Raw genomic sequence first — 23,989 nt, 5'->3', positions numbered from 1 at the left:
AATTATTACAGTCTAATCAGATAACCTCAGAAGCGTAGGCTACGTGTGACTCTAATATTGTGGACGGATTAGGCTAAGTATTAGTTATTAGTGAGCATTTTAAAAGCAATATCATATTGAAAATAAAAGTTATTTTAGTTTCTTAAAAAATAGTATGACGGACAAAAATTAAACTGATATAACGGATTGTCTGTATCTTAAAGTATATCCATACTATATGGCGTATAAAAATATTTAAAACTAGGCTATTTATTTTAAGCATTTTAAATGTAGGTTCTCTTAAACAGAAAGAGATATACCCCTATGCTACACAAAAGAGCAATCTCGTTTAAAAAGGGCAGGCTTGGCTAATTTATTAATCAATAAATATATTAAACACAATAATCCCACAGAGGGCGCTAACGGATATACATTTTTTATTGAACATTTTGCAATCCATGCAGAAAGATAAAACAAAGACATGAGTATTTATCAGTTTATTTAATAAGCTAGCATATACATTGATAAAGATAATATCTGGCAGAACCATTCCGTCCTTCCTCTGAGGGCTCTTCATCGGAACTTCTCGGCTAAAACAGCTGAGAATGCCGACAGAAACTTGTCTATCGCCGCGTGCACCACTGGAGTGAAGTCGTCACCCATTCTGCAGGCTAACGTCACAAGGATGCAATGATTAAAAAGCTGGAGAAAAGAAAGTCTAGCGTCAATGAGTTAATTAAAACCACTACCACAATAGAGCAACAACAAAGAATACGTAGAAGTGTACTGGACAATTTTATTGGACAGACATAAAGACCTTGAAGTTTGTAGGATGTATTCGCAGTTGGTAGGCATGGAACCTGCTAAGTGGTGCCAACGTTGTAGTAAGTGTGCTTATGTTCTTCGCACCCTCGGCCAGAGCCTCGACGATTTTCTTTCCGTGGGAGCGCAAATGCTCTGAATTAGCGCTGATATTTAGATGAGAGAAGTATGTCTTTGTTTTGGGGAACGTTGTGAACATCCTGTAAAGTCACATTAACAAGAGTGAAAACAAGGTTAAGAAGACATGTTAAAGCACGAGACCCCTGACAGGTGGGCTACTACAGTAAACTATCTCCTCCCTCTCTTTTGCCTACGTCATCCTCACTCATCCTGGGCATATGCCAAATATGACAACACCATCAACCATTGACTTTTGATATTCAGAAAAATTAACGGCGAGCTATCAAGGATAGGTAAGTCTGACTTAAAATAGCTTAATTCACATGGTTTAGTCTTATTAGTTGTAAAAACGCTTTGTTTATAGGAATAGCTGTTTATTATCATGAGCTTAATTTGGTCTATGACAGCATACCTTAAAAGAGCTTCAGATCCAATTTCTTCCGCCACTGGAGTCATTTTGTCCCATATTTCTGCAATCAGCTCTTTTTCGGCACTCGAGAGCATAATTATGCAGTTTAATATTGCTAAAATATAGCTTATTGATCTACTACCAAACACAGCTGAATAAATAGGTTAAATTAAATTAGCTTCAGTTAAAAACACGCAAATAGATCGACGACTTGGCCGCATAATTAACCATAAACTCGATAAATAGTGCAAAAACAGAAGAGAGCAGTTAACCGAACTGTTGTCGTTCCCGTCGGTCGCTCTCTTCACCTCACCGGTCAATGAGTTCATCACGTGACTGTTGAAACTGCGCAACTTTAGCCTGTTCTGCGTCATACTACAGGAGTCTGGGTTATCATTCAGGGATTCCTACTTTTTGTGATTGATTTTTTTAAAAGACTAATTATAGCTTGATAAAATGAAAACCAAACAAGTTTTTATCACCATAAAAAAAGATTTATAATTTAACTTCTGTTGCTTTTAAATCAACAGCTATGTTGGTCAAGCTCCAGTACATTTTATAAATGAACTTCAAGCAGACAATCCGAACCATAAATGTGTCCCCCGTGTCAAGGACTAAGTCAAAGTGTAGAATACATATATTTCTTATGCATATTATGTGCATTTATTTGTACACTCCACTAGTTTATTTGTCTATATATACATATTACATGTAATATGATATTATATAATGTATTCCTATATACATCCACGTTGTATTATTTGAGAAATAATAATCATCTTTTTTATTATTTCCATAGTCTCTCCCTCTCTCAATGCTGAATTAATGATAATTGTTCAGTTGATCTTTTGTTCAGTATATGATTTTAGTATTGTTTAGATATTCTAATGAGTCATGAGATCATATTCAAAAGAAACTCCAGACACACCTAATCACTGTTGCCCTGATTAAGGCAGTTGTTTGCCAAAACACGTAGGCACAGTTTTAAGGAATATCCATGTCAATAAAGGATTTTTATTTTTTTTCCACATTTTTTTTGAGTGCCTTGGACTGATTTTTGCTGTTTATTCTGATAAATGCCTTACTCAAAGAGCACAATACATTTTTAAGCTACCCCTAAGCACTTTTTGTTTAATTTTGGATTTTTTTTCTTTACATAATATCTATGTTATTTTCAGAATTAAATTCTGTCTCTTTTTTAACAATGCAACCCAACATGAGATGTATTTTACAATGACTTTAGTATATTTTATTATGGAGCAAAAAGTGTTTAGTGGCCTTGACAAAAAATAATTTGATACTGCCATTTAATCCTAATTTCTATGAAATCAATTTACTTGTTTTGCAGTTTAATAAAGGTTTAGATGGTTTTCTAATGTACAAGTTCTATCCTCTCATATAATCTCTTTTTTTCTAAAAACATCCTTTGATATTTGAAGAATCTTTTTATTACTTTATTTTTATTGCAAAAAGGTTCTCTATATGTATTTAACTTTTTAAAAATAACGTAATTGTTTTTATAATCAATTCACTTAAATTTGTAGAAAAAAAGGTTAACTTTATAAATTTGTGTTGGGACAACATAAAGGAATTGTGTGTAACCTAGCAAAATTTTAAACAGTGTACTCATTAAACATCCAAACAAACTTATGAAAATACAACAAAATTGAAAAGGTAAAAATGTTATTGTCTGCTTTATCTAGGCAATTTTATGCCAAGTTATGGTCCAAAATAAAAAATATAAATTAAAAAAATATATCTAAAATGAAAAAATACATATACAGCAAAGTAAGACTATAAACAAACACGAATGAAATTAAAGGACTCTCTTGTTTGCAGCTATGATGAGCATGTACTTCAGTGATAGGGATGGGTGCTGGCACTGGCTCTGATAAACCCTCCTATCAGTGACTCAAGCTGTGGTCTGTGAGAGGGTGTAAGCAGAAGAGCAGTGTAATCACCCGTGTCAGCATTGCCCTGCCCTCCTGCTGGCACACGTTACATATGACTCAGCTAAAACTGAACCATTGCCTTTATTTAATCCACTTCCTAATTAATGTGCTGTCTGATCAGGTCCATTCTTAGAGATTATGTGTGCTACCTACATATTGATTGGTTTATTGAATTAATTATTTGCTGTTGTTGTATTTTTAAATGATGTTTGTATTTTTTTAATAGCATATGATTGTAATATCATCCTCAAGGGTCGACCTCAAGTGCCATACCATTATCATCATGTTGTGTTAATTAAACACCAACTGGCAAAAGGGTAAGGCATTATTTTGATCCCATTTAGACATTTTGTTAATTATAATCAATTTTGGAACTATTTATGTAACTAACTCGTCACATTTTACAATAAGCTTTTATTAGTTAATTTATTGCTGTTAAAAAAATATTTTTTAGTTGAATCAAGTGAACTTTTCTAGTCATCTCAACTTACTTCAGTCAATCTGACAACAGGTATTATTATATATAAGAATACATATAAGATTATATCTGACTAACCTATTTAAATACATAAGTTAAAGTAGTATAAAAGCATTTGCTGTAATGACTTTTTCATATAAAACATAAATTGAAATAATTAACAACACATTTAATAATGGTAGTTCAGCATTGACCAATGCATTATTAAAATACGAATTCATGTTTGTTATTAACATTAGTTAATGCACTGATGAACCACTGTATTGTCATTAACTAACATTAAAAAACGTTAATAAATACTGTCAAATGTATTGTTCACTGTTCATTCATGTTAGTAATCACATTAACATATACAAACTTTTTGTAGTGTTACCTTAGTATCTATATCTCAATTATTTTAATAACTATAATTAATTGTGTATGTTAATCAAGTCAGTGTATTCATCTATCCTCAAAGTCTGATTTTGCTGAATTAGCTGACATTTTGTTAAAAATTTGCTTATACAGTCAATATGCTGCTAAAGGATTAATGTTATTTATTTATTTTATTTTTATTTTTGTCTTTATTTTATTTTAAATGTTATTTGTTTTTATTTTTTATTTGTTATCATTTATTTACAATAAAATTAATGTTTTTATCATGTTGAAAGAAAAATAAATCTTGGCATTACCTTTTTGCCTTGTTTATGAACTATTTGCTTTATTATAAAAGTTTAAAAAGTAAATCAGTGACATAAAAACACATAAAAGTTTGTTTTGAATAAAATATAGAGAAAAAAGTCATGCTTGCCTCTCCAAGACGAGTGACAGAAATGAAGATTTTACAACAAGCATGTTTATGCAAAAAACAGGCAAGCTGGAAATGATGAGGCTGACAGACAAACAGAAAAGTATAATTTAGAAAACAGCTCTGCAGATGTTTTGCTTTGACACTGTCCTCTGTATAACCCTGTGTCCTTAAAAGACATTTTCAAATAAAAGTCTAATCATCTTAAAAAAACATGAAATAAAACTTTATTTAAATATGTATGAACATTTTAAGAATATAAAGAGTTATGTGAATATTTCTAAAATATATTATAAAATATATTAAACATATATTATTATATTTGAAGAGTTTTTATTTTATTTTATTTTGTTTTTAATATAAAAACACATTTTATATACCATTTTGCAGCTGTTTTTACATATTTGGTAGAATTATTAGACTTTAAAATATTTAATATTTTTATTAATCACATTTAAACATAAAAAACATTCACAAATGTTATAAATTATTTTGAATATTTTTTCATTAAACAATTCTGATATAAATGTGTCACTACAACTGTTTTGAACACTGATATTTAGAATAACTATTTAATAAGCACCAAATCAGCATATTTAATGACTCCTGAAAGATCATGGGACACAGACGACAGGAATGTTGACTGATAGAAATTCAGCTTTGCCATCACATCATATTATTTCTAATATATTAAAACAGAATCTGTCACTTTAAATTATCATAATATTCACACAGGGCAGCACGGTGGCGCAGTGGGTTGTGCTCTCGCCTCACTGCAAGAAGGTCGTTAGCTCGAGCCTCGGCTGGGTCAGTTGGCATTTCTATGTGGAGTTTGCATGTTCTCCCCGTGTTCGTGTGGGTGCTCCGGTTTCCCCCACAAGTCCAAAGACATGCGGCACAGGTGAATTGTCAGTAGTTTATGTGTGTGAATGAGAGTGTATGGGTGTTTCCCGGTGATGGGTTACAGCTGGAAGAGCATCCGCTGCATAAAACATATGCTGGACAAGTTGGCAGTTCATTCCGCTGTGGCGATCCCAGATTAATAAAGGGACTAAGCCGACAAGAGAATGAATGAATGAATAAATGAATGAATGAATGAATGAATGAATGAATGAATGAATGAACGAACGAATATTCACACATCAGTATCACAATATTTCAGTTTTCACTGCATTTTTAATGCTGGTAAGCATTGACTAAAAACATTTTACAAACAAAAAACTTTTGTATGGCAGCGTAATTGTTTATAAAAGATCACTTTTACAGTTTTTCACATTTGCTTTGTCACATTTTTTGAAACAGTCGAAACATTCGCTAAACTGAGTGCAAATCTCGAAACTGTTTGCTGGAACTTCAGAACTTTATTGCATGTCTGCAAAATGTAGTTACTCCCCCAAAACATTTAATTAATGCATCAAAACCTAGTTTCTGTGTCAGTAATTTGGCCAAGGCCACCAAAACATAAAGTGTAATTGTCATAATGTGAGCCACACTGAATATAAAATATAAAAATATAAAACATATATATGAACATTTGTATTTATACAGTACACTACTTTGTGTACAAATGTATTACAGTTTTTCTCAGTGGCTTTGGTGCATTTCTCACAACACAATTTACATTTGCAAAACAGTTAATGCATTTCTCAAAACAATTTGTACAAACTGCAAAATATAGCTGATAACCTGCAAAATTGTGTCACTTGCTCAAAATGGATAGCTCAATCCTCAAAAGTAAATATTGATGTCAATAAAAGTTTCTGTGTCATCAAGATGAAAAGTCCTGACACCATTGTTTATGACGATAGCCAAATGGCTTGTTTTCAGTATGACAGTTTAGTCTGTACATTTTTTTCCAATGCAAAAAAGTGAGATATTGGTGACACTTTCTGAAAATGCTCAAGACAGCACTATATATAGTTTGCACAGCCATGTGAAAATTTCCAGCATTGTGCAAAAGAATAAATACACCCTTATTTACAACAAACATCAACTCCCTTAGGGTGGAGCTGTGCACAACAGTAAACAGTATTGCAGTACATACTGGAGCTGAACCATATAACATACACATGTCTGTAAAACATTCATGAAATTGTTCAATTTAGAAGAAATTTTCATGAATTTTTTTCATATTTAAATTTAGCTTGACAGATTTTGACAACTAGTTTAAGATTTTTGTATGTAATGACTCAAGTAATGAAATGAGGACTATTCGTTTTTATATGGAATGACGATTCAGCATTCACAAGTTTAGTTAATTTTGACATAAGCGAATGATAATGTTATAAAACAGCAGCGAGTTTTATGAAAGCAATTGATGCATGTTCAAAAGCATTTGCAATTTGCTGGAAGGAATGAGAAACTGCTACTATTATGTGCACAAATGACTAATTGTTTTGAGAAATGCTTTAACTGTTGTGCAAATGTAAATAGTGTTGTGAGAAATTCACCAAAGCCATTGAGAAAAAAAAAGGAAGTGCAATCCTGCCCATCCAATTACTGTTTCGTATATTTCATATTTTTTTATTACCAGAGATTATGCAAATTGTATTGAAATTACAGGTCATTTACCAAATCAGCAGACATTACAAACAATGTCAATATCAGATATTTATGGTGTAAACATGTACGTATACAAATGTTTGATCATTGAATAAACAGTTTTGAGTGTGATGATGGCTCACACAATGAAAAATTATTGAGGAGTTCTGAGGTGTGTGACAGTTTAAAGGAGAATTGATTTATCAGTTTTGATCAACAAGCTATATGCAATTCATTTTAGTCCAAACTACAGAAAATTGTACTGTTTGCACACATGTGCCAAAGCATGTGTAATTTGCTTAAAGCAATAAGAAATGCCATTCTGTTGTGATCAATAACTAATTGTTTAAAGATCTAAACTTGTTGTTTTGAAGAAATTTAATTCGAGAATTGAGACAAAGCTAATAGTTAAACGCTTTTCTGCCACTATTCTGTTGTGCATAACATCCACTAGATGGCAACAGCGCAACAAAAGCAAACGTATGGAACAAATGATTCACAAACCAGATATAGCTACTTAACGTGGGTAGCCTTTTATTTATAAGCAAAAATTTGCATTTCTACTGCCAATATATGTACTCACCCGTTTATTAAAATCTCTGTTTTCCAAACAATTACGAGTAGGCTATGTGTGCATATCAAAAGCACAGCCCTTTGTATCTTGTTTGCTTGTGAGATAAATCCCAGAGAGTATAATGCCAGTTAAGCGTCGGCGGAAATGTCTTTCGTCTCTTTAAAATAAATAAAGTAAAGCAAACAGGATTAAAGATTAATTATTTCCCCTTCTTCAATCCTCTTGATGTGTTGTTTGCTTGAGCTCTCACTGGTAAATCACACATGCCCACCCACGATGTCTACCCTTCGCCTGCCAATACTCAGACGTGTTATAGAGGCTATTATGACTGGATTGCTCACTAATAGATATTCATTGCCGTTTACGTTAGATTAGAAGATTTAGAAAAGCTCGTGGGCTTCTATGAAGACTGTAATAATGGGGAACGGGGAGAGAAGCATTGTGAAACATCACAACTTTTAAGAAACTAAATTTGAGAGCGCTACTTGAAATTCTACCTAACAGACGCAATACATCATGTGCGCATCTGTCAACATGACCATCTATTTGTCCACCTCTTAGGTCATGTCATGTTTTCTGATCACGTGAAAGCCCCCATGAGAGCCTTTAAACATCAATCTTTCCGTGACAGCAGCTCATCCTCTCTCTCGGGACAAAAGTCGCAAGTGTTCAAAGACCGCAACCGACAGCCATCGTAGATTGGAGCTCTATGAATGACGACATCTGTGAGCTTATCTGTAGGCTTATAAGAAGCATGTGCAGGTCATTTTTAGTTTAAATGTGTTGTTTTTATTTGGGGTCAGTAAATGTAGGTTACATTAACTAGTATTTTATACAAAGGAATACTGTTTCAAATAAATTTTGATCCTTTGAACTATATTTTCACAAAAGTGTCCAAAAAGTTTTCATACGAATATTATAAGAAATATGAGTAGAAATATTTTCTGTGACTGGTGTTTTAATTTTTTTTTTATTACAGGAATAACTTCCCCCTCAGTGCTGGGTTGTAGCTAAAAGGGCATCCACTGCATAAAACATAAGCTTGAGTAATTGTCGGTTCATTCCACTGTGGTGACTCTTGATAAATCAGGAACTAACTTGAAAGACAGTGAGTAAATGAGTAAGGGAGCAAATAACATTTAAAAGTGGAAAACAGTTGTTTTTAATAGTAATATGCTGAAAAGGGTGTAGGCCAAATATATTTAAAGGGACAGTTCCCCCAAAACTGAAAATTCTGTCTGTCATCATTTACTCACAATTTTCTTGTCATAAGCCTTCTTGAATTAGCTTTTTTTCTATTGAACTAAATATTTTGGAAGCTGGTAACCCCTGACTTTTATAGTATTTGCTTTTCTTATGGAAGTCAGTGTTTAGCATTTTCTTTCTTCAAAATATGTTCTTTTGTGTTAAAAAACACTTAATAGGTAAGAAATAATGAGAGTTTAAAATTATTTGGGGGCATTGATATTTATTGTGTGTTATTTCCAATAGTAAATATCTATAAATGCCTGATACAAGTCAAATAGAATCAAATATATTTCTATATATATAACCTATTTTAAAAAAATACATTTAAAATTTGACATGACGATGGCGCAATAGGTAGCACATTCACCTCACAGCAAGTTGGTCGCTGGTTTGAGCCCTGGCTGGGCCAGTTGCCATTTCTCTATGGAGTTTGCATGTTCTCCCCCGTGTTCTTGTGGGTTTTCTCCAGGTGCTCCGGTTTCCTCCACAGTTCAAAGACATGAGCTATAGATGAATTGGGAAAGCTAAATTGTCCATAGTGTATTTGTGTGGGGAGCGTGTATAGGTGTTTTCCAGTACTGGGTTGCACCTGGAAGGGTATTCGCTGTGTAAAATATGCTGGATAAGTCGGCGGTTCATTCCGCTGTGGCAACCCCTGGTAAATAAAGGGACTAAGCCAAAGGAAAATGAAACAAAATTATATTTGACAAATGTTTTATGAAAGAAATGCTAAAAGACTGACAGTAATATCCAGTAATGCAAACTGCTCCATTTAAGATTTTAACATTGGAATTTAATATATATTTTTTACAGTAAGTGATTGCTAATGCAATTCCTTACTGAATGTGGTTTGACAAGAATGGTTTTATAGTATTGATAATTACTTACAAAGAAATGCTAGCAAATGTGTGCATATTGTAAAATATAATTTGAAAATAATTGCAAACGATTAAATGGGCACTTTCATCGAATAAACATGATTATACATTGTTGAATTAAAGTATCTAGTGTGAAAATTTGAACATACACTAATGGTCAAAAGTTTGGGGTCAAAAGTTTGTATTTTTTTAAATAAAATTATTCTGTTCATCAAGGCAGCATTTATTAAAAGTAAAATAAAAATAGTTAAATTGTTAAATACTTATTTACAAAAAATATTGACTATTTATTGTTTGTAGTGAAATTATTATTCCAGTCATTATTGCTTTTAATATATTATTAATATAAATAATATCAATAAAAAAAAAATTATTATTAGAGTGATTTCTGAAGGATCATGTGACTCTGAAGACTGGAATAATGGAGCTCAAAATCATCTTTAAAATCACCAGAGTAAATTATTTAATTAAATTCTAAACTACTTTTGAACAGTTATTTTATAGTACAATAAAATGTCATGCTACAATTTGTACTATATTTTTGATAAAATAAATGCAACTTTGGTGAGCAGGAGAAGCTTATTTTAAAACATTTGAAAACAGACTGACCCCAAACTTTTGACTCGTAGTATACATCTGCCATCATGTTATCATTGCAAATAGATAAAGGTCTGTTGAGGCACTGAAAAAATCCTAAATCCTTCTCCATTAAGAAAATGTAAAAGTCTTTCCATTCCACAATACGCTGTTTATAGTGCAAAGTTAATTAAATGATTATTTTGTTGACTGTGAGGTTATTTGAGGAACCAGAAATGGTTTTTGTGTGACCACATCCAATTTTGGAGACGTGGACTTGCTGTGAAGTTTTCATGCTTACAAATGCACTAGATTTGTAGACTATTTGTTACACCACATTTGGAATTTACATTTGCAAATTATAGGTGATATATACATAATAGGGCGAGGCAGTGGCGCAGTAGGTAGTGCTGTCGCCTCACAGCAAGAAGGTTGCTGGGTTGCTGGTTCAAACCTCGGCTCAGTTGGCGTTTCTGTGTGGAGTTTGCATGTTCTCCCTGCCTTCGCGTGGGTTTCCTCCAGGTTTCCCCCACAGTCCAAAGACATGCGGTACAGGTGAATTGGGTAGGCTAAATTGTCCGTAGTGTATAAGTGTGTGTGAATGTATGTGTGGATGTTTCCCAGAGAAGGGTTGCGGCTGGAAGGGCATCCGCTGCGTAAAAAAAACTTGCTGGATAAGTTGCTGGTTCATTCCACTGTGGCGACCCCGGATTAATAAAGGGACTAAGCCAACAAGAAAATGAATGAATGAATATGCATAATATACAGTTTAGGTGTTAATTGCATACATAATAGGGCTGCATAATATATTGTTTCAGCATCAACGTCGCAATGTGATCATTTACATTAGTCACATCGCGAGAATATGCAATATTGAGTCTGGATTATCATTGTTATTTTCATGTGTGGGGCGAGTCAGTGGCGCAGTAGGTAGTGCTGTCGCCTCACAGCAAGAAGGTCGCTGGGTTGCTGGTTTGAATCTCGGCTCAGTTGGCGTTTCTGTGTGGAGCTTGCATGTTCGTGTGGGTGCTCCGGTTTCCCCCACAGTCCAAAGACATGCAGTGCAGGTGAATTGGGTAGGTTAAATTTTCTGTTGTGTATGAGTGTGTGTGTGTGAATGTGAATGTGGATGTTTCCCAGAGATGGGTTGCTTTCATATTGTAAAATGTAATCGCAGGATAATGCAATGTTAGATTTTTCCAATATCGTGCAGCCTTAATTTAAAAAGTTCAATAATTAGCCATTTGCACTTCAACATAAAAGGCAAATGGCTTTTGGATTTACTGTGCATATTGGACAGTTAAAAAAAGTTAAAAGGAAACCTAATTTACCTAAATGCAACCTTTTGCAGTACAAGTGGACTTTAGAATGAGTGACCAAATGAAACCCTTGAAAATGACAAACGTAGACAAAGGAGTGTCCTTGCACTAAACTGCAATGTATTCTCAATGTATTCTATTATACATCTACATAATGTATTAGAGTCTGATAATAGCATAGATATACCCGTATATCTATATGATGATTTGTTAGCTAAAGTATGATACATTGCTTCACTTTGGTTTACATTGGATCTTGTATATAATATCTGTATTCTCTAGACTGTCCAAAATGCTGACAAACGACCTCAGCAATAAATATTGTAAGTCACCAGGGATCTGGAAGTCTCCTATGAACTGTATGTCAATGTATAGTTAGAGACAAGCAGTGGATTTACTGTCTGCACTGCTGTTTGGATAAAAACATCAGCAGCAGCCCTGTCTAAGAAAAGAGAAAGCGCTCTTGTTACTGTCTTGTCTGTTAACCATCAATGATGTACAGTTTTTCTCAGTCACTTTGGTACACTTCTCAGACCATACTGAAATTTGCAAAACAGTAAATGCATTTCTCAAAACAATGTGTACAAATAGCAAAACACCATGGGTTACCATGCAGCAAAAGCCAGTCTCTTGCTCAAAATTCTTAGTTCATCTCTCAAAACTAAATTTCATGCCAATGAATGTGTCAGTGCCATCAGAATGACAAATCCTTGTGTCATTGTGTACGGATAAGACAGTCAAATTACTTAGTCATGTTGTCTATACATAGTGTACTGTTTTTGCTGTTTGTACTGTAATTTGTTGACAGATCATGTCATCGGAATGATGACATAGCACAAAGAAGAAATAAAAGTAGAAATGTGAACATAGGACAACCTCCTTGATTGCTTGATTGCACCTTCATTGGAAAAAGTCAAGATTCACTTGGAAGAAATTTGGCAGTTATAGACAGATTCAGAAAAAAAGTCTTATGGAAATGTAAAGAAAATGCACAATGATAAAGTATTTTGACAACTTGTTCAGCCATTTTGCATGTAAAGACTTCTGCCATAAACAAAGGATTAAATGTTGTGGGGGATGAGACTATTCAGACAGAGACCATTATAATGCATTTTGATCAACTTGACATAAGCAATTGATATTCTAGGAAACATCAGAGAACTCAAAATAATCATTTACATTTATGAACAAAAGCATTTACAACTTGCTCAAAAGGATGAGAAACTGCTTTTTTGATGTGCACAAGTGACACGATGATGTGAGGATTGAACAGGTAGTTTGGAGAATTTCAATTCTGATTTGAGAAATGGACCAAAGTAACTGAGAAAAACTCCTACTTTTGCTTTCAGTTCCAAATGAGTAATTTGTGTGTGTTTTTATGTAGCTATACAAAATTATATAATGTAACTACAGCAGTTTGCCAGTCTCTTTCAGTTTTTTAGCAGCTGTGGCCTAATAGTTAGAAGACTGAGTCCTCCAAGCCATTTTCCTCTCATGTCAAACACTGCAGTCTTTATGGGATTCACATTGGACAACCCACCATTGAATCACCAATCAGGTTCTCTGCAAATCAAACCAAACAACAAAAAACATAGGCCCAGCCTGTGATCTAAATGATTCACTCTCTTTCACCCTTAATACCATGGCTGAGGTGACAGCCTTGAGCAAGACACCAAACCCCCAGCTTCACGATGTGTGTGTGTGTATGTGAGGCACTTTAATTAATGCTAAATGTAAATAATTCTTTTAAAATTCAAATTAGACACAAAATAATTACTATTTGTGGATGAGACAAAAACAACCCAGCCTCAATTTAATTACACACCCTTATATACATTTCTGGAGAGTGCCAAATACATCCCAGAAGCTACGTTTTTTTTGCAGTTTTTGTTTTTCGTGAATCTGCCAGAGGCCACTGTTTACACTTTTTAAGGTCTCAAATTTCTCTCAAGAGTGTTATTTGCGCATGATGTTCTCATGTAAATCTACCAAAGGCCACTGTCGATGGACTGACTGACCAACTGTCTAGCTCTCCACCCACCCCTTTCCCTAAACCCGTTTGTTTTAAAGAGCACTGATTGACCAGCACCCACCCACTTTCCTAAACCCATCCGTCAGTGTTTTTAAACAATCAGTCTGTCCTTATTGCCTTATTGATTTTTCTCATGCTTACAGATTTTACTAAATTCTCACCCTGTCATTTACTCATTTATTTTTTTTGGCTTTTGTTTTTGTCTTACCAGGTTTTTGGAACCGTTTTTCACCACACTCAAACCCCGTTGTCTCAGTCAACTTTGCTCTGTGTCTCAAATCCCCTGACTAATATGCGGCAAACCACTGGACAAACTGGTAACAACGTAAAAGCCGCCCACACAGAGGTAAACGGTCAGATGGTTAGTGCAAAAAGGAACAGCATCATACTGCATGTTTTAAAGATGAAAGGCAGCTACTCAAAATGAGCCTATATGTTGCAACAAAACATGCAGCAATATACATAGAGTAAAAATACAATAGATCAGATCCCAGATTTAGCTTTATTTAGCTTTGACAAAGCAGGATGTCATGTAGCTCTATAAAGATTACCTCAAGTTTCATACAAGATGGCTCATTTGATTCTAGAAGACCTTTAAAATTAAAGTTCCAAAAGGGCATTTTTTTTACACTGGTGCCATACAAGACCTATTTTACTTTCCATTAAGAACCCTAAAGGTAACTTTTTCAAAATGTTTTTTTTTTGTTGGTTTAAGGGACATTTTAAGAATCTAAAGTATGTTTTTCTACTATAAAGATCCTTTAGTGGAAAAGTTTCCATGTATGAGAAGAACCAACAATGTTAATAAAGAACCTATTGGTATGCCTTTATTTTGATGGTTCCTTTAAAAATATTGTTAATTATAAGTTACAATACAACTACACGACAACTTTAGAGTAGACTGTTAAGGTTTGTGTCAGTGTAAGTTGACATTTACTTGCAAAGTTTCTTAGAGTAAGGAGAAAGTTGCAACATAGGCTCATTGTGAAAATGTAGCTATATACATTTCTGTTTATGGCTGCATTTCAGCTATGGGGCTGTATGATGCCATTCCTTTTCACGCTTACCAGCTGACCCTCTGTTTGGAAAGCTTTCCCGCTGTTACCAGTTTGTCTAGTTAGCTTGCCATGTACGCCAGCAGACTTGAGATGCAAAAGGAGTTGAACATCACAATGGGGCTCGAGTCCAGCAAAGAATGGTTCCAGAAAGCACGTAAGACAAAAACAGAAGCCAAAAAAAAAAATAAACAAGTAAATAACAGTCTTTTGAAAACACTATTGGTTGGGTTTAGGGGAGGAGAAGGGTGGGTTTGTCGATAGGTCAGTCAGTCAGTTAAAAATGGGTACACAGTGGTCTCTGGTGGTTTTGCAAAAACAAAAACATCAAAAAAAAAAGTAGCTCCTGAGACATATTTGGCACTCTCCGGAAGTATAGCGGTACATTTCAGAATGAGCCTGGGTTGGAAATTATGGGACCATTGAGGGTAAAAAAAAGGGTGTAAGTGACCATCAAAATAAAGTGATAATAAACATATTTTATAAGTGCCCTTATTTTGTATCATTTAAGAGCTTTAAGGTGCATTCGACTTGAACCATGGCTTTATTAATTCGGGGTTGCCACAGTGGAATGAACCGCCAACTTATTCAGCATGTTTTTATTACGCAGCTGCAACCCATCTCTGGGAAAGATCTACACACACACTCACTCACACTCATACACAATGGACAATTTAGCCTACCCCATTCACCTGTACCGTATGTCTTTGGATTGTGGGGGAAACCGAAGCACCCGGAAGAAACCCACATGAATGCAGGGAGACCATGCAAACTCTACACAGAAACGCTAACTGACCCAGCTGAGGCTTGAACCAGCAACTTTCTTGCTGTGATGCAACAGAATTACCTACTGTGCCACTGCGTCGCCCCATCATCATAACTTATTTATTTATAACAACAAAAGATTTACAGTACAAATTAAACAGAATAGTCTAATATTCTGTTATATTCAGAATAGCCTAATATAATAGAATAAGGGCAAACGACAGGGTGATATAAAGAAAAATGAATAGACATAATAAATACAACGCAATAAGCACAAATTTTGGGAGTTTAAATATCCCTCTTTAGGCTAATACTTCTTGTTTAAATACTCTAAAAAACGTTTACATTTATTTATATTTATAGATATGTTAATTTGAATGTATAGATACATTAAAAACCCAAAACAAGGTGTTTTGATTAAGTCTTAAACAATGATTAAGGTTATTTTGGATAATGAAAGCATTTTAAAAAGAGCACTTTAATCCAAAAAGATTGAACAAAATGGCATTCCTGAAATAAGTGAGCTAAACTTTAAGTAGAAGTTTCCTAGAAAGAGCAGGCACATCAATGTCACCTTTAAAACTTGTACATTAACGGCTAGACAGGAAACAAATATATATTTTATCATCATATAAATCATTTCATAATTATTCAATAAAATAGTTCTTTAACTTAATTGGTTAAAAAACCTTTAGGGTGTCGGGATCAGTGATCCTATTTATTTGGATCAAATATTACCTTCTTTTGCTAAAACAGAAGAAATTTTGAAAGATATGAGAGGCGTCTGGCTGCAGACTTGATGCAGTGCAATCTGAGCTACATAGAATGCACCCCTAAAACTGCGGTCACACTAGAGTTTGATAATGCAAAATTCTGTCGTGTGGAGCTGCGAAAAGGGGCGGGATTAAACAAGCTTATTAGACATTTAAAAATGTAAGCGATTGCTCCATGTTTTAAATTTCTGTCCAGAGAGGTCATGTTTTGATCCTCGATTGATCTCACGCAGTCAAATGATGTGATTTCGCAGGTCAGAGTTCACCAAGCTTGAACTTTGCACAGCAGCAACCTGCGAAACTTAATGCATGAGCCCGCGTTTCTGGTCTGTTGCATTTGCGTGCGTATGAATGGAAGTCTATGGGAGGAAATGCCCAGTGTGACCGCAGCTTAACCCCTCACGCTGACATCACTGGCTCCATTATGCACATGCCACACCCTCGGCTCGTCCCTGCAGTCCCAATCACCACTCTCCCTCACCATCCACCACACCCGTGAACTATCACCCTGATTACTGATCACCTGCACCCCAATCACCCATGCACTATAAAGACTCACCTCCATTCACTCACCGGCTGAAATTGTAGTCTGATGGTTCTTTTCATTGGCTAACCCGCATCCTCTTGTACCATTCTGTGAATGCAAACACACCTGTCTAAGGGAAGTATCTAAACCTATGTTGGTGTATTATTGAAGATCTGATATTTACCAATTGAATTGTGTTTGAGTTCGCTCTCCCTCTGCTACACCACTTACCTGCTTCATCTCTCAGCATTTGTTGCGTTGCAGAAATAAATACCCTTAAAGATTTATCCATCTTTGTCTTCCTTGTGTGACCATTACAGCACATTTGGTCCGACGCTGAATTTGTGAGATATATAATCTGAGTTGATAGCAACCACTGATTTCTACAATAGGAAAAAACAACACTGAAATCAATGACTAGTTGTCAAACTTTCTCCTTTTGGGTTCAGCAGTAGAAATTTACATAAGTGGAAATGGAGTGAATATCATTGAGTGAACCATTCCTTTAAGCCAATTCCAATAATGTCCTTCTTTCTGTCAGAATTTTGACTTTTTTTCCCTCTAGTTTTGATTATAAACAGATGATGGAACACAAGACGTGACGTGATATGACATCTTATACTAAAGAAGATTAATGGTTGTAACTACTGACACATTTTTCAGTAATATTTTATTGAGGGAGAGCAGTTTTTCACTCAGGCTGCCCAACTAAAAAAAGACTCTTTATATAGCTACATTATAGGAAACAAGCAGGTCTCACAGTTAACTCTCTGAGAGTATGGACATGTCATCATGTGGAGGACTACTGTAAACTATACTCCCTTCAGGCCCCCGTAAACTAGAAGGTCAGGATGGGAACACAAGAGAGCAGAAGCAGAGTGATTCTGTGAACGGGTGCCAGCTGTGCTTCCTGCTCTGGGCCTCTGCAGAGGAACACAAATCTTTGAAGTGGTCACAGCGTGAAGGTGAACAGAAGAACCTGAAGAGAAGAAGTACGAGAGTGTTTAAAAAGTAAGAATCGTAGAGGAGCCTGTTCGCTAAAATAATAAGAAAACAATTTAAAACCATTACTAAGAGAATTTTAAGTTACTATTGTTTTGAATATCAGGGATTCAAGTTACAAAGAGGCTTGAAGTTGACATTTGGGCTAACAGCATAACTGTGAGTTTGACATTTCTTTATGCAATAGTAAAGGGTAACGAGTAGGGTTTGTTGAACTTTGATGCCAACTTGACACAGCACTTGAGTTAGCATGTCACTAACACTTTTTTAGCATGCTGTGAGCATGTTTCTAACATAAATTAGCTTTAAAGATTTAGTTAATATGAGTTCTCTATTTTTACTTTGCTATATACTTCTAAACAAAGATTGCTGAACAACATGATAGCATGCTAACACCACTGAATTGGTGAATACATCTAATGCCTTAAATCATGTGAAAACTTTCATGAATGTGACAGATTACATGTGATATGGATTTTGTAAACACATTCCAGAAAGATATAAAAAATAGTGATAATCAGATGACACTTTTGCAATAGTAAATAAGTTTTTCCAATAGTGTCTGGCTGCAGACTTACACAAGCTCGCTATTTTTCATTGATATGTCTAATTTTACTACTTGAATTGTTTTTGGTCTATACTGTAAAAAAAAAATCTGTTGATAAATAGTTTTCATATTTTGTGTTTTCTCTTTATTTAATGTTGTAAATTGCATTATGGGATGGTTATCTCTGCTCTGTCAACTTTTGATATTCAAAATCTCAACAACTATTAAAATGTATATAAAATTAACTTTTAAAGGTTGTCAGAATAAGTATATAAGTATATATGTATATAAGTATATAAGTATATATGTAAATAAATACATGAATCACACAATACATAAAACTGCTAAACTATGGATATTTTTACCACGTAAAAACATATTTTTACAGTGTTAAAATAGTGTACAGTGAATGGATGGATGAATGAATGAATGGACAGACAGACAGACAGACAGACAGACAGACAGACAGACAGACAGACAGATAGATAGATAGATAGATAGATAGATAGATAGATAGATCATATTAGCTCAAAACTTATATACTCAGAATAAATGACCAAAGATGAGTAATCTAGTATACAAACTACAATTTTCATCTTGTAATGTATAATTAGTAACCGACAAAAAATTGTAAGTAATCTATGCAGCACATAAGCCAAATGCATGAATATTAAATATATTCAAACTGTAGAGTGTACTTTTTTATACCCAATTAAGTATGTTCTTATTTAAATGTAGTATATAATACAATTGTTGATGATTAAACATATGCCACATGGTGTATTCAGTATTACACAGTCCACCCAAAGGAGCCATAATGTCTGCAGAAACTCAAAAATGAATCTCACTTACAGATTTTGTGCTGTCATGATTGATCTGAAGAAGATGAAAGGAGCAAGAGCAGAAACTCAAATTATTCCAAGGTTTTCCGTGGCAGATGTGAGCTTTGAAAATCAAAAGAATAAAATCATGATCTATTTTACTTTTTGATGTTCCGAACAAAATCAGGCCTTTGTTAAAGTAAAAAGAAGGCATTGATATTTTGCTTTGTGGTTTACAAAAACATCTGCCCGTTTTAACTTTAATTCTACTTTTTTATTAAGAATACTTCAATTTTAATGTGCTACCAAACCATTTAGCATTTATTTTTAATGCATCTTTAGTGTTCATCAGAAAATAAGAAATTATTTAAAACCACTTACGAGTGAATCAAATTTGTAATTTTTTCAACACTAATGGGCCCAAAGTATGCCAAGAAAAATTATTATTAAGTGTGGGTTATTTGAGTTAATGTTGCTTTTCTATCAGCTCGAACCAGTCTGGCCATTCTCCTCTGACCTCTGACCTTAACAAAGCTTTTGTCCCCACAGATCTGATGCTCACTGGATATATTCTCTTTTATCGGACCATTCCCTGTAAACCCTCGAGATGGTTGTTCATGTAATTGCCAGTAGATCAGCAGTTCTGAAGTATTAAGCCAGCCCCTCTGGTACCAACAACCATGCCACTTTAAAAATCATTTAAATTACTTTTCCTCCTTAATCTGATGCAGCAGATCTTATTGTCCATGTTTTCATGCCTAAATGCATTGAGTTGCTGCCATGTGATTGGCTGATTAGAAATATTGTTAACGAGCAGTTGCACAGGTGTACCTTATAAAGTGATTGAAGTGTAGTATGAAAAAAGAATTATTGAAATAATACTGATAAACCAGTTTACATTTAATATTAGACAACTGTTCTTTAAAGGAAATGTTAAATGATTGACAAACTACTTCGCATTTTGCTAAGATTTAACCCTTGGATTTGATAATATGGTTTAAATGATTTCTGCTTCTGGTGTACCGAATTTTAGTCCCATCACAAGGACTTTTCGCAGTCCTGTCCAGAAAAAACTACCATGACACACCATTATCCCCTCATTATACCAACACAATATATGTTTAAAAAATCGACCATAACAGGAGGAATAATTGTTACAACAGGTCACAAGAGACCATGTCTTCTGTGGCTAGAGCTTTCTGTAGTGACTATTAAATCAAAATCACCACAAATCACCATGGACAGTGAAGTATATGTGTAGTATGTCACTATGGACAGTACAGTATATAAAACTGCAACGGCTGCCAAACCTCTCCATGCATATTAATAGTATACTGTAGTGTTTAGAAGGAGCCTGTCATCAGCTGGGATATACTGCTGAGATTTGCTTCACCTCAACATCATGGTTCAGAGGTCAATGTCACAACCTGACATCCTTTACACAAATGTATGAGCAGGGGCGAAATGGCCATAGTGATCACCGGGACATTTTACCCGGACATTCCATCCCCCAAACTGTAATGTCTGCATTACAATTTGCGTTATCTATTTATTGATCAAGTTTGGGAGCATATACTGTATATCACAATCACTTCATTCTCAATCCTGAACTGCAGTAACATGCTGGTGAAAGAGCAATTGGAAGAAGCGTAATCTCTGGCAAGGCCAACATGAGCAACAGGATTACCATCAAGAATAGCTATTTTCATTGATGATATTTTGTAGTTTTTGTTTTGTATAGTGTTAACATAAGAAATATGAAATATACTTTACAGTAATTGGACAATCAAGATTGCACTTTGCATATAATACATTTTAAAACAAATAAATGTACTGTATGAACACAATATGTTATATTGTGTGTACAGTATAACAATATATACAATATATGTTCATATACATTTTTTTCTATCTGCTAATGACTCTTCTTAATAAATTTCAGATATTTTAAAACTTTAATTTCCAACAAGACTATCATGGTGAAAAAAAAAAAAACTTTTTTTTACCTGATGAAGACCATGTCGGTCGAAACGTAGTGTTTTTGTAATTTTGACTAATAAAAATTTTTTGAGAGCTAAAGTGGCAGTGTGCCGACCTACTTTGAATCTTTTGCTACTTATGTTTGTTTTTTGATCGTGCACCTGCCTTCAAGTTTTTTCTCTAGATGTGCGCACATTTCTGTTTTTTGCAAGAAAAAAAAAAACAACTAACCATTTTGAGCTGTGGACACAATGTTTTAGTGACTTGGACCAAATTACTGACACAATAGGTTTTGAAGCATGGAGTAACAACTGAATTGTTTTATGTTCAATCCACTTAAAATAATAAAAACTAATAAGTTAACTTAATTTCTTCATATTTTCCCAACACAAATCACAGCATTTTTACAGTGTACTCTGAAAAGATTTAATTTGCATGCAGTTAATTATATTCAACAGAATATCTAAAAAAGATCATCAAAGTAAGCATAACCAACTTGAATAATCCACAAGACTTCCTAGTTAGCTATACTGACCCATAATTTTGTTGAATGACCAGCAAACAAGCTAAAATAGCACCAAGCCATAATTTAAACCCTAACGATAAGCATTTTTCACAAAAATTTGATGCTTAGTTAAATTATTCTGTAATAAATGAAGTTAAAGGATTTTTAAAGCCAAATCTTTATCTGCATTGCCTAAAATAATTGCCTAAAAATCAGATTCTGTACATCTGTTTTACTACTTTGTTGTCTTGTTTAGTTTCCCCTACTCCAAAAGCTCTTCATGAACAATTTCTGACCTTAAAGTTAATGAACTAGAGACTAGATATTGTCCCCCTAAGCTATTGCTAGTTCAGGTCCCAGGCTGTCTTTATTTGCCACTAATAAACAGAGTTTGTGAGAAGCTATGGAAGCACTTACTCCCCTGACATGTAATCATTTCCGTTCTCCTTTCTGTTTAGCCTGGAGAAGTGGAGCAGCAGAGATTGCCAGTACTGGTTAAGCGGGATGCAGACACAGAAGCCACAAAAACAACATTTAACCTCAAATCTCTAATACACTGTGACAGATGACTGACAATAAAGAGGAACAGACTCAGTGGCTTATGTATAAGCTATTACAATGTCACAAAATAAACTGAAGCACATGTGTCTGATAATTCAGTTTTAAACATGCGCTTCACTGTTGCTTTGTGAATAGGCACTCTTGGAGGACTTTAGATCTTTTACTGATCTGCCATATCTCCAGAGTTTCGGGTGTTGTCTTCATTTACATTTAAGTCCATGATGTTTAAAAAAAACACTGGCTGTCACAACTAATTTTTAATACCATTACTCATTTGCAACTGAAATTTAACATGCACAAGTTCCCCTTTCTATTCAGTGGTAAATTAAATTGGCTTGCTGTCCTCTGAGAAGTCTCAATCCTAAGGCTCAAATTGAATTTAACACTGGCAGTATTAGAAAGAGAATAGAATAGAATGGAAGTGCATAGTGACTAATGCTAGAGGCTGTGATGTTTAGCATGCTTTTTTTTAAAGCACCAATTTCCCATACTTGACATGGCCGTTTGAATCCCACTTTAGAGCAGTAGAAGTAGACCAAGAGGGGTTACGTTACAGTTAAAGTTGGAGTTAAAGTTTAGTGGTTAAATGTGATAGAAGCCAGCTATGGTGCTATACGTCTTTAATCTTTTTGTTAGTTCAGCACATTTCCATGCTGTAGACACATATTTGAGTGCTGTTTAGAGCAGTAAAAGTAGAACCAGGGAATATATGTTGGTGCCGTGACCCACATGAGAGTGAGGTTTAGTGGGGTGAGTGTAACAGAGGCCATACAGCTATATACACTGTGGAAGTAAACCTCACTCTGACTGTGGAAGTGTGAGAAAACTCTTTAAATTTAGTTGTTTTTAGTGAGCCAAACTAAAGACCCATTTGAATCTCGAATGGTAATTTGGTGATTTGAATGGGAGTGAGGTTTAGAGAGGTGAGTGTAGCATAGGCAAGCTGATCTGTTGGTAAACCTAACTCCCTTGGCTTCAAGAGGCACAAACTGACAGCAGGGTTACAGTGTTTAGTGTTTTTGCTAATGTGTCAGGCTTCCATGCTGGAGACACCTTAAGTTCAGCTTGGAGTGGTGGGAGCAGAAATGGATGGTGTATATCAATGCTGTGACCTGGATGTGAGTGAAGTTTGTTAAGGTAACTCATACTTAAAGTATGAGCTTTGCAGGTAAACTCACTGTCCTGGTCTACAGAGGTGCACCTTTGACAGACACTAAGGGCTACAGGCGTTAGCTCAGCCTACCTGCTGGAAATAATCTATTTGAGTCTAGCTTGAAATGGCATGAGCAGATCCATAGGGGTAATGCATGGTCTTACAACCCAGGTGGGAGTATGATTTAGTGGATAAATACTAAAAAGGCAGACTCATAAGAGCTTTTCAGGAAAACCTTACTCCCCTGGTCTCTAAAGACACTAATTATTGATGGTAGAGGTTCTTTTGTTAGAAAACTCTACACATCCTGCTTGGAGGGGTTCAAATAGATGGGTTGCAATGACCCTATGAACTGATGGGAGTAAGCTTTGAGAGTAAAAACCCCTGATCATTAGTCCCAGCTAACAATTTTAGGCTAGGTAAAATTTGCTCTGAATTTATAAAAACACATGTTTTAAATGTTCTTGGAATGTTTTTTTTTTTTCAGATCAGAAATTAAATTACTTTTTCTCTTAGCAGATCACTATCTGTCAGGTCACAAGCATGATATTTATTAACTATTAGTTATTTTTATGATGACGTTAAG

General features: G+C 34.6%; 1 protein-coding gene and 1 long non-coding RNA gene across 8 annotated transcripts in view; one reads left to right on the top strand and one right to left on the bottom strand.

Moving 5' to 3' along the window:
• Nucleotides 1-461: 461 nt before the first annotated feature.
• Nucleotides 462-1,651, bottom strand: hbae4 (hemoglobin alpha embryonic-4). The gene is made up of 3 exons (NM_001082834.1): nt 1,334-1,651; nt 797-1,001; nt 462-681 (listed from the first exon to the last, which is right to left on the bottom strand). Exons 1-3 carry the CDS (start codon nt 1,423-1,425, stop codon nt 553-555), a joined length of 426 nt encoding a protein of 141 aa, NP_001076303.1. The 5' UTR covers nt 1,426-1,651; the 3' UTR covers nt 462-552.
• The window catches only part of LOC110438937 (uncharacterized), a 26,279-nt gene continuing 3,276 nt past the window's right edge, over nt 987-23,989 (top strand). Inside the window, exons 1-6 of one of the 7 annotated variants that reach the window (XR_012387980.1) lie at nt 3,250-3,403; nt 3,509-3,599; nt 5,283-5,448; nt 17,662-17,845; nt 17,943-17,995; nt 22,148-23,989. The exon at nt 22,148-23,989 is cut by the window's right edge and continues 382 nt beyond it. This is a non-coding gene — a long non-coding RNA (uncharacterized lncRNA). Of the gene's footprint in view, nt 1,215-3,249; nt 3,404-3,508; nt 3,600-5,282; nt 5,449-13,926; nt 17,122-17,661; nt 17,846-17,942; nt 17,996-19,237; nt 21,186-22,147 lie in introns of those variants that run through there. The other 6 variants (XR_012387978.1, XR_012387976.1, XR_012387974.1 and 3 more) reach the window with 6 other exon arrangements.

Source organism: Danio rerio, chromosome 12 (genome assembly GCF_049306965.1).
Source record: "Danio rerio strain Tuebingen ecotype United States chromosome 12, GRCz12tu, whole genome shotgun sequence".
In the NCBI taxonomy this organism is placed as follows: domain Eukaryota; kingdom Metazoa; phylum Chordata; class Actinopteri; order Cypriniformes; family Danionidae; genus Danio; species Danio rerio.
The sequence above is the reverse complement of the archived record's forward strand: the minus strand, read 5'-3'. Positions and strand labels throughout refer to the sequence as shown.

Bases quoted from the DNA above. Each gene is read 5' to 3' on its own strand.
- hbae4 (NM_001082834.1), bottom strand. From the start codon at position 1,425: ATGCTCTCGAGTGCCGAAAAAGAGCTGATTGCAGAAATATGGGACAAA. The intron at 1,002-1,333 runs GTATGCTGTCAT...GTGACTTTACAG, and splicing joins GGATCTGAAGCTCTTTTAAG to GATGTTCACAACGTTCCCCA. The intron at 682-796 runs GTCTTTATGTCT...TCTTTTCTCCAG, and splicing joins TACATCCTACAAACTTCAAG to CTTTTTAATCATTGCATCCT.